The following is a 9,734-nucleotide window of genomic DNA, read 5'->3' on the forward strand; positions in this document are numbered from 1 at the left end:
GAAGCGAGGCTGGGGGCTGGCCGTTGCTCTCGGAGAGGGGCAGGGCCCGCGGGGTCGGGGCTGGGCAGGTGCACACACGTCCAGCAGCCCTGTCCATCGGCACCTGCCTGGACAGAGAGCCCTGGGGTCCTGCTGGCGCCGTCTGAGCCCCTTCCTCACGGGGGTCCTGTTTCTCACATGCAAGTAAGCCTCGGCAGTGACTCACAGGGATGCCTCCGGGCTGTTCACCTCTCCTCTGGGGAGGCTGGGGTGCGAGGCCCAGGGCCTCCCGTGGGAACACGATGGCCTCCGAATTCAGGCCGACCTACCAGGCGGGGCACCCAGGCAGTCCGTCTGGGTCCCAGAGCCCTTCTCCCTCCCACTGGCCCACCAGAGGCTGGCTCAAGTCCTGGTTGGCTGGACGCCCGCGGCAGGGTCTGGTGGGCGGGGAGATTTAAGCCCAGTGCCGTGGCGGCTGAGGAAGGAGGGTGAGGATGGGACCCTGGAGGCTGCCGCTTGTGCTGGTCTTGGCGCTTGTGCTGGCTCTGGGGTCCCGGCCGCAGGAGCAGCGACTCAGGGAGTCCCAGAACCTCAACTGGAACAGGGTGAGCCGCACGCGCCTGCCGTGCCCAAGCCAGACCGCCGGGCCAATGGGGCCAGGGATGCAGCGTGTGGCGGGACGATCACTCCCTGAAACCGGCAGTGCCCCGAGGCTGGCGGGAGTTCCAGGCCCCGGCCTTTCTGGAGAAGCTCATGACCCCGCAGGAGGGGGTAGGGAAGGGCCCAGGCAGGGGCAGCCTCAGGGCACCGGAGATGCCAGAGGGCAGAGGCAGAAGAGCAGAGCATGTTCCGAATAATGAGATGGTGGGTGGGTGGAAGGTTCTAGTGGGGGTGGACAGGGACACTGGCTGCCCGGGAACGTGGGTTTGTGGCAGGAAGTCCGGCGGATGGGACCGAGGGCCAAGGTGGAAGGAAGGGGAGGCCGTGCCCAGGAGGTGAGTTTCAGCATCCGGCACCCATGGCCCAGCCCTTGGGGCTCCGGCCAGCCTGGCACCTGCCCACCAGGGCCCCGGGTGGGCAGCCGGGGTCTGGCATACAGGCTGTGCCAGCCTGGAGGTGTGGGACCCGGGCTGGGCCTCGGGCCAGTGTCAGGGCCTGCTGGGTTCCTGGGGGCCCGGCTGGGAGCCTGGCACAGGCAGCTTCCCCAGCACACGCTCCACAGTTTTCAGGGTTCTGGTACATTCTGGCGATTGCCTCTGAGGGCCACAGATTCTTGCCGGGCAGAGACAGGAGGAAGCTGGGGGCGTCCGTGGTGAAGGTGCACGCCACAGGCCAGCTGGAGGTGGTCCTGGCCTTCGGCCGGTGAGCGGACCGAGGCGGGGGCCCGGCACACTTCCCGGAGCCCTGGCCACAAACAGCCCAGGGCATCTCCGGGTCCATGGGGCAAAGGGAGCTGGTGAGGGGTGGCGAGCCAGGACCACGCCATCTGGAAATCTAACAGACTGTCTCTGTGGCCCCCAACCCCCTCCTGCCCTTCAAATTCAAGGACTGCTTTTGGGAGATGCCACCAGGTGTGCGGGGCGTTCTGCAGACCGTGGGTGTTTGGGTGCTCCTCTTAAGCTGTGGGACTGGCCCTGGTCCCGTCTGGAAAATCCCAGAAACGCAGAGCCAACAAAGGGCTCCCGCCTTGCCCCCCTAGGTCACAGGGGTGCCGGTCACACACGTTAATTCTGCGGAAAGACAGGAAAAAGGCGATGTTCAGGAATACTTGTGCGTACGGTGGCCCGGGGCCCAGAGAGAAAGACCTGGGTGGGGGGCATGTCCCCGGCCTCAGGGCCGCAGAGCCAGAGACTCTGTCCCAGGGCTGGGTGGGTGAAAAGGAACGCGGCCCACGGGGGGTCGGGCAAGCCGCGGTCCCAGAGCCCACAAGCGTGCAAGAGCCTGCAGCCTGGGCCTGGACGGTGGTTGGGTATGGGGGGCCCTCCTGGCCCTTTCCAGACGCCCCTGCTGGGCAGGGTGACCTCGTGTCCCGCACTTGTCTCCCGGTCCAGTGAAGGGGGTGGAGGGCTTCCGCGTGCTGGCCACCGACTACAGCTACGGCGTGGTCTACGTGCGCCTGGGCCGGGCTGGCCGGACCTCCAGGACCCTGCTATTCTTCAGTGAGTCCGGCGGGCGCCCCTGGGGAGGGGGCGTGCGGGGCAGTTGAGGTGGGGGTGGGGGGCGGCAAGCCCAGAGGGGAAGGTGTGGCCAGAGGAGGCCCCGCCTCAGCGTGGGCTCCACCGCAGAGCGCCACGACCCTGGTGCCCACGATGGACGTTGATTCTCACGGCTCAGCGGGCCAGCCTGGCGGGTTCTGGGGGGGCGCCCCTTCCTGGTTTGCCGATGGCCGTCTTCTCCCTGTGTTACGTGTTGGGGGGGCTCTGGCGTCGTCCTCTCCCTACATGGGTGCTGATCCCAGCGTGAGCACCCCCTAACCCCGGCACCTCCTCCCCTCGCTCTGGGGCTTTGGTGTCTGAATGTGGGACACGGACACGCAGTCCACGTCGCCGTCACGGCCCTCGCACGGCGGGCTGGCAGGAGGCGGGAAGTGGGAGCACAGGCTTGGGCCACAGAACAAGCCAGTGGCCAGGTGGGCGGGCCCAGCGTGGGGCCGGGTGGGGGCACCACGTGAACAGGGCTCTGGTGTGGCCGTCGCAGGGCTGGGTGGGGGATGCCAGGGTAGGTGGGAGGCCAGCGGGGGGTGCTGACCGTCCGTGTGGAGGCAGTCCCCCTCCTCCCCGGGCTGAGGGCAGGATCGGGGAGCAGGGCCGGGGCTGAAGGGACGGGGGACAAGGAGCTTCTGTCCAGGGAGGGGTGGGGAAGGGGGTACAAACCCACTCTGAGCACCAAGGCCCTTGGGACGTCCGTCAGAGAGGGTGGGGGGTCCGGTGGAGTCTCCTTGGGGGGGTGCGGCCAGGGGCAGGGGTGTGGCTGGAGGGGCTGTGTGAGCAGAGAGGGCGCCCCACCTGGTCCTTTGTGGTTCCCGCTTCCAGGCCGTGCTGGGGACACCTGCCCGCGCTGGAGCACGGAGGGAACAGAGGGCACGCCTGGCCCCCCGGCCCCCCGCCAACTCCCTCGGCAGCACCTGTCCTGCCCGCTTGGCGGGCACTGCGGTGGCCCTGGGCTGGAGTGTCGCCCCAGACGGCCGGACCTGGGGACACTGGCCTGCTGATTCTGCTTCTAACCACAGGCAGACAGAACATGTCCAGCTTCCCGAGCATGAGAAAATTTGTAGACATATGTGAGATTTTGGAGGTCGCCGACGGTGTGACTGTCCTCCCGAAAGACGGTAACAGGCGCCACGGGTCCTTCTGTCTGGGTCAACCCCACGCCAGGCCCCTATCCGTCCCGTAAAGCTGACTTGCAGGGCATGGACGGAGGGAGGGGAACAGGGCCGTCTTTCCCAAGATCTGCAGCGGGCTGGGAAGGTGCGCCCTGGGTAGGGTCCCCCCCACCCCCCACCCCCGCACCCCTCACCCCCTCAAGCCCGTACCCCCCACCCCCCCACCGTCACCGGCCCCTCAGCAGTACCAGGCCTGCCCCGCCCACAGGCCTGCGCAGGTGGCACCGGGCCTGCCGTCTGGTTGCGTGCTGGAGGACCCGGGATGCCTGGCCTGGCCACCTGCAGTGCCCCAGGCCAGCACAGGGGGACGCTGGGAAGGCCAAAGAACTCTGTGGGCCGATGGGCTCGCGCGGACCCGCGCCCGCTCAGGCCTCCTCTCCCTCCCGCAGACGCCTGTGCACACCATCCTGCCCTGAGAGCCGGCCGTCCCCTCACTGCTTCCCTTGGGGCTCCGCCTGCGGAACCCCCAGACGCCGGGAGCGCGGGCCAAGACGTGCTGAGACGCGTTTGATGACCTCGGGCCACTGATGGGGTGATGGCTGGGGCCGTGGCTGTAGCCCAGGAGGGGTCCTTTAGGATCGTGGAGGGATGGGGGTAGGAGGCAGGTGCTGACCGGGTAGGGAGAGGCCCGGCCAGGCCTCCTCTGCTCATGGCCTCCCGACTACCCAGCAGAACGAAGCTGTCCCTCACCTGCTGGGAAATAGACCGGGGCTGGTCCGGCCTCATCCCTGCCGTGTCCTTCTGCGCAGCGCGTCCGCCGCGGTCCCGGGGCCCCTGACGGCTGCACTTTCTCAGGAAGTTCACTTATCCGCATGCTCGCTCTTTCTTTCTTTCTTTCTTTCTTTCTTTCTTTCTTTCTTTCTTTCAGATTTTATTTATTTATTTGACAGAGATCACAAGCAGGCAGAGAGGCAGGCAGAGAGAGAGGAGGAAGCAGGCTCCCTGCTGAGCAGAGAGCCCGATGCGGGTCTTGATCCCAGGACCCTGAGATCATGACCTGAGCTGAAGGCAGAGGCTTCACCCACTGAGCCCCCCAGACGCCCCTCCACACACCTGGAACTCGTCAGGCACGTGCTGGTGGCCAGGGAGGCCTATAGGCAAATGCAGCTTCGGGGACCTGGTGAGGCCACCGAGACAGGGTCATGGCAGGGCTGCCGGGCGCACACACCAGCGCAACTTGGAGAAACGTGTCCACAGACCAGTGCGAAACGGCAGCAGGTCTGACTCGTGCCGGGGGGGCAGGACGGTCAGGGAGGCCTTCTCAGAGGAAGGGACTTGGGGAAGAAGGGTGAAGGACAGAGTAGTGCAGTGAGTGGGGTGGGCGTCTGTGGAAGAGGAAACTGCGCTTGAAGAACCCCAGGGTAGTGGGAGCAGAGGGAAGGGTGGGGGGGGGACGTGCAGGCCGCGGGGGGGGACGTGCAGGCCGCGGGGGGGGGGACGTGCAGGCCGCGGGGGGGGGGACGTGCAGGCCGCGGAGGGGGACGTGCAGGCCGCGGGGGGGGGGACGTGCAGGCCGCGGGGCGGGGACGTGCAGGCCGCGGGGGGGGGACGTGCAGGCCGCGGGGGGGGGACGTGCAGGCCGCGGTGGGGGTTTCCATCACAAGAGAGGAAACACGGGGCAGGCCTGGGGGCTGCACAGATGCCCTGTGGGGGGCTGGAATTCAGAGGACAGAGATGCGGGGGCTGGACACGTGGGGTCACCAGTACGTCGTGGGTGATGGCGTCAACGGGCGCGGGGAGGGTCACCCAAGGAGAGCGTGGCGGGATGGCTCCGTCAGCCAAGGCCACGGAGCGACCACCCACAGGATCTCGGGGCTGGGAGCCGCACAAATGCACTTATCTTTCCCGTCTGGGGTCAGCGTGGGGCCAGCCGGTGCTCGCTGGGGTCTCGGCAGCTCGCTCCGGTGTCTGGGCCTTGGCGGGATGTGGCTGGTTCGGCTCGGCTCTGCTGCCTTTGCACCCCTCCCACCGGGAGTGGCCACGTCCTGCTCGTGCGACGGTCATGCCGCGACCACAGCCGTGGAGGCCACAGCAGGCAGGGGAGGAAGGGCTCCGCACGGGTCTGGCATTTTTGCTTCAGTGAAGCCAAATGAGAGAAGCCTGAGTGAAGCCTGTCGCGGCCCCAGACCCCAAGTCCAGCCGGGGCTGCGAGGCACACGTTCCAGGCCGCGGGCACAGGCCCGGGAAGACGCGGCCCGCTCAGGCCCCAACCCTGCCTGCAGCAGCGCCGCACTCGGTCCCTGGGAGGTGGGCCAGGTGTCCTCACCCCGTCCTCCAGCCCAGAGCCCCATCCCCTCTAGTGGGGGGCCGTAGGATCGAATCCTGGGTCTGGTGACCTGCAGAGGCCGCCCTAGACCACACAGTGTGAGGCCAGAGTAGATCGCCTCAGCCTCCCTGGGGGAAGAGACAGCGCGGCCGCGGTGACATGGGCGGTAGAGGTGCCCTGGAACGGCCACACTGGCAGCAGCGCAGGGCTCTGGCTGGGGCAACATGCGGGCCCCGTTCCTCCAGGACGTGAGTGGCCCCCGCTCCACTGTCCTCCGGCTCGGCTCTCTGACCGCCCCTCACTTTCCCCTGCTTGGCCGCCCGCTGCTGGGGAAGGCGCTGGGGGCAGGCCTGTCTGCACAGAGCATGCCCGGGCCCCGCAGAGCTCGGGGCCTTCTGGTCAACCCTGCTGTCAACGCAGCTCTCAGGGGCACTGCGGGTTTCTATGCAGGCCCCGTCATCCTCCTCCACAGTTCCAGAAGGCCACAGCCTCTTCCTACTTATTTCCTTTCTAGAACATGGAGTTTACCAGCCCCCTGAGGGACAGGGTCTCCACACCCCAGATGCCCCTTTGTACAGCTTAGGAACTGACTCCCACAGTCTTGACAAAGACAGGACTCGAGCTCAATGCTTGTAGGAACAGACCTGACCTGCCTCACAGTCCGTGTACCAGACCCCAGCCTGCAGGGAGGGCCTCCTGGCTGGCTGTGCGTAGGACCCACGGGCCTCCCAGGCACCTGCTCACCCTCCGAGAGCCAGAATCCCGACTCAGCTCAGCAAGGAGCCCCTGCCTCCTGGTCCCCCAGAGGCCAGGGCTGCAGTCCCCACTCAGACCCGACTGGGGCGGGCTCCGTCTCCAGGACCGTTGACGGGTGTTGACGGGAAGCAGTTCAGAATGGGGGCAGCAGGACTTGCCTGTCGGTTGTCCTGGGCCCTCGGTAGGTTCTCTGCACTGGGGTCTCCCAGGGCGGCTCAACCGTATGGACTTGCGTCTCCAAAGCCCTGGATCAAAGAGAGACACAAGGACAGACAGAGAGCAGAGACCAGAGACAGACACGGAGAAGGAACCCGCGAGCGGGAACCAGAAGTCCCAGACTTCCCTCCATCGGCTGGGAAATGACCTCCCATGGTTTCGCCCCATTCTCTTCTTGAGAGCGCAGTCACACGGGCCGTCCAGCCTGGGGGGAGGGAGTCCACAGGGACGTGTGCGCAGGACTCGGGAATGCCCGGGAACCACTGTGGGGATGGCCCAGCCCATGGGCACACGCGAGGCCCTGGGACCGGGGCCTACAGCTAATGGAGCCCCTGGGGTCAGAAAGTAAATAGCAGCCTTCCCTTGGGGGCTGGGACACGGGCAGCAGAGTAGTGGCTTCGCCTGGACCCCAGAGCAGACCCGGGCCCCTCTGAGCTGTGTTGCGTGGCCCACCCAGCTCCCCCTCGCATTGCCAAGTGTGTGCACCAGCCTCCTGTGACAGCAGGGACGGGTTGTCTGTAGAGTCCTTCCCCGGATGGTGTCCTTAGAAGTAGAAGCCAGAAGACCCTGCTGGGTAAATGGAGAGCCAGGGAGACCCTGAGAGGCACAGGGTCTGTCGGGGGTCACAGTCCCGGGTAGAAGCAGGAACCTGGCTCAAACCCAACTCTGTCCTCAAAGCTAGGACAATAGTTGCATCAGGACTCACGGGGGACGTGGGTGGGCTGTGGGGGTGCCACTGTATGGACGGGGCATGGGGTGGAGGGTGAGCACTGGGCAGCTGGGGGAGGGGCCCTCGGGGGCTCTGCTGGGAGGAGGAAGTCGGGGAAGGGGTCCCCAGGAGCGGTGACCTCTCTTCCCTGACCACAGAGCCCAACAGAATTGGAACCCCCATCACCAGGCCCCCACATTCCAGGGACGCCCCCCTGCACAGCTCATTGCCTTGGACATTGTCCGACCAACAACATGTTCGCACGTTGCATCCCCAACGCGGGACGCTGGAAGCAGAGGACTGCGCGCTCGGCAAACACTTCCCCTCACTCGGGAGGTCGTTTCAGGGCTGCCCGACGCCTCTGGCCATTCGGCCGAAAGCAGAGAAAGGTGACACCGGGAGGCCAGAGCCGGTCACACAGCCCCACACGCTCTCATCGACGGGCACAGCCCCGGGTCCCCATCCCCCTGTGTTTGTGTGTGTGTGCATGCGTGTGCGAGTGTGTGCGTGTGTGGGGGGGATGTGGGTGTGCATGCATGTGGATGGAAGGAGGACTCACGTGGGCTGGGGCCTTCCTGAGCAGGAGCAGGTGGATGAGGGGTCAGGTGCCTGGTGGGCAGGTTTCCTTCAAGGTCAAGGCTGGCTGGGTGGGACGAGGTGGAGGGATGCGAGCTCCTGGCCGGGGTTGATCCCGAGAGCCCTGCAGGTGTGGGTCCCGGTCCCGGGTGCAGGGCTGTGCACACACAGGTCTGTGTCTGATGTGGGAGCCGCCGGGGGACTGGGCAAGAGCACAGTGGGGCCGGCCGGGCAGGGCTGTGATGCATCCGGGCCGGCGACCGGTCCTTGTCTTTGCAGAAGGCCACGGATGAGGAGGAGAGGCAGGTGGACAGGACCTCCTCTCTGACCCAGGAGTCTGCAGTCCCAGGAAAGGCTTCCGAACCTCCCAGGCCACCATGCGGAAGCCGAGCCCGAGGGTGAGAAGGCCGGGGCTGGGTGCCTGGGCGTGTGTGGGGATGGGTCGGTGCTGGGCCCCACAGGGACGAGCCCCACAGGCTGGTGTGGGGCCAGGAGCAAGGCCCGGGCTCAGAGCACCCAGCGGGTGCACCGCGCTCGGGGAGCCGTCCCGCTGAGGCTTCCTTCCGGGCTGCGGCTTCTCTGGGAGGCCCCGGGCTGGGTCCCGTCTGCGCCAAGGCACACGCAGAGGCAGGCCCGCGGGTGACCTTCTCTCCTCTCCCAGCTCCGCCATCCAAGGAGCTCGGGCCGGCCCTGACATCAGCAGGAGCTGGGCACTGGGGGACGGTGCCTGCCGCCACCTCAGCCGGGGACCAGCAGCCGACAGGTGACCAGGAACCGGGCCACGGGGAGCCTGACGCTGCCCAGGAAGAGCTGGTGCCTGCTCCCGCCCCAGGCCCTGCTCCTGCTCCAGCTCCTCTCCGGATCCTGCCCCTGTCCCTGCCCCAGACCCTGCCCCTTCCCTCCCCCCGCCCCGTCCAGGACTGCTGCACCTTCCCCTGAGCCTGCCAGGGCCCTTGCCGCTTGCCCTGCCCCTGCCTCTGCCTGTGCCCCTGTCCCTGCCCCACACCCATGTCCTGCCCCTGCTCCTGCCCCTGCCCCTTCCTCTGCCAGGACCACCGCCCCTTCCCATGTTGTTCCCTGGGCCCCTGTTCCGGCTCCGGACCCAGCCCCTCCTCCTGCTCCTGCCCCTGCCCCTCCAAGGACCAATGGTCCTTCCCTTGCCCCTAGCAGGGCTACTATGTCTTCGTCTGTCCCTCCCTGGGCCCCTGTTCCTGCCCCAGACCGAGGTCCTGCCCCTGCTCCTGTGCCTTCTGCTCCAGCCTGGGTCCCTCTTCCTGCTCCACACGCAGCCCCTGCCCCTTCCCCTGCCTCCGCAAGAACCGCTGCCCCTCCCTCGGCCCCTGGCAGGGCCACTGGCTCTTCCCCTGCCTCTGCCTGGACCCCTGTTCCCGCCCACACGCAGCTCCTGCCCCTTGCCCCTGCCCTTTCCCTGGCCCCTGCCTGCACTCCTCTTCCCGTCCCTGACCCAGCGCCAGCCCTGCGTCCCGCACCGGCCGCTCCTGCTGACCCTGTCCCTCCCCAGGCTCCCGCTCCTGCCCCTGGCCTGGCCCTGGCTCCTGCTCCTGCCCCTGGCCCTGCCCTGGCTCCCGCTCCTGCCCCTGGCCCGACCCCTGCCCCTACACCTGCTCCTGTGGAGCTCCCAGAGCCCCCTCCACAGCCCCCCCCGCTCTGCAGGGAGAGCTCCCTGGACGGTTCCCCTCAGTCCCATGCCCCGACCCCGACGCCCCACCGTGTTTCATCCCCTCCCCCGTGCTCTTTCCCTCTCGTACAGTGTCACGGTCATTGTCGCTTTCCATGTCCTCTACGCTCTCTATTATCTCTTTTAAATGAAACGCGTCGTTTTCCGTGGA

The 9,734-nt window shown here is 67.2% G+C and overlaps 1 protein-coding gene and 1 long non-coding RNA gene across 2 annotated transcripts; both read left to right on the forward strand.

Annotated features, from left to right (window-relative positions):
- Positions 1–1,530: 1,530 nt before the first annotated feature.
- Positions 1,531–4,092, forward strand: LCN10 (lipocalin 10). The gene is made up of 5 exons (XM_082751056.1): positions 1,531–1,550; positions 1,679–1,749; positions 2,031–2,138; positions 3,209–3,307; positions 3,751–4,092. The coding sequence occupies exons 2-5, from the start codon at positions 1,734–1,736 to the stop codon at positions 3,870–3,872; spliced, it is 345 nt and encodes a 114-aa protein (XP_082607182.1). The 5' UTR covers positions 1,531–1,550; positions 1,679–1,733; the 3' UTR covers positions 3,873–4,092.
- A 4,068-nt stretch (positions 4,093–8,160) lies between these two features.
- LOC309858373 lies at positions 8,161–9,734 on the forward strand. The gene is made up of 2 exons (XR_014308169.1): positions 8,161–8,282; positions 8,546–9,734. It is a non-coding gene; the product is annotated as an uncharacterized lncRNA (long non-coding RNA).

The sequence above is a fragment of the Mustela nivalis genome (genome assembly GCF_964662115.1).
Source record: "Mustela nivalis genome assembly, contig: HAP1_SCAFFOLD_2267, whole genome shotgun sequence".
In the NCBI taxonomy this organism is placed as follows: Eukaryota; Metazoa; Chordata; class Mammalia; order Carnivora; family Mustelidae; genus Mustela; species Mustela nivalis.

Bases quoted from the DNA above. Each gene is read 5' to 3' on its own strand.
- LCN10 (XM_082751056.1), top strand. The intron at 2,139-3,208 runs GTGAGTCCGGCG...TTCTAACCACAG, and splicing joins CAGGACCCTGCTATTCTTCA to GCAGACAGAACATGTCCAGC. The intron at 3,308-3,750 runs GTAACAGGCGCC...TCCCTCCCGCAG, and splicing joins GACTGTCCTCCCGAAAGACG to ACGCCTGTGCACACCATCCT.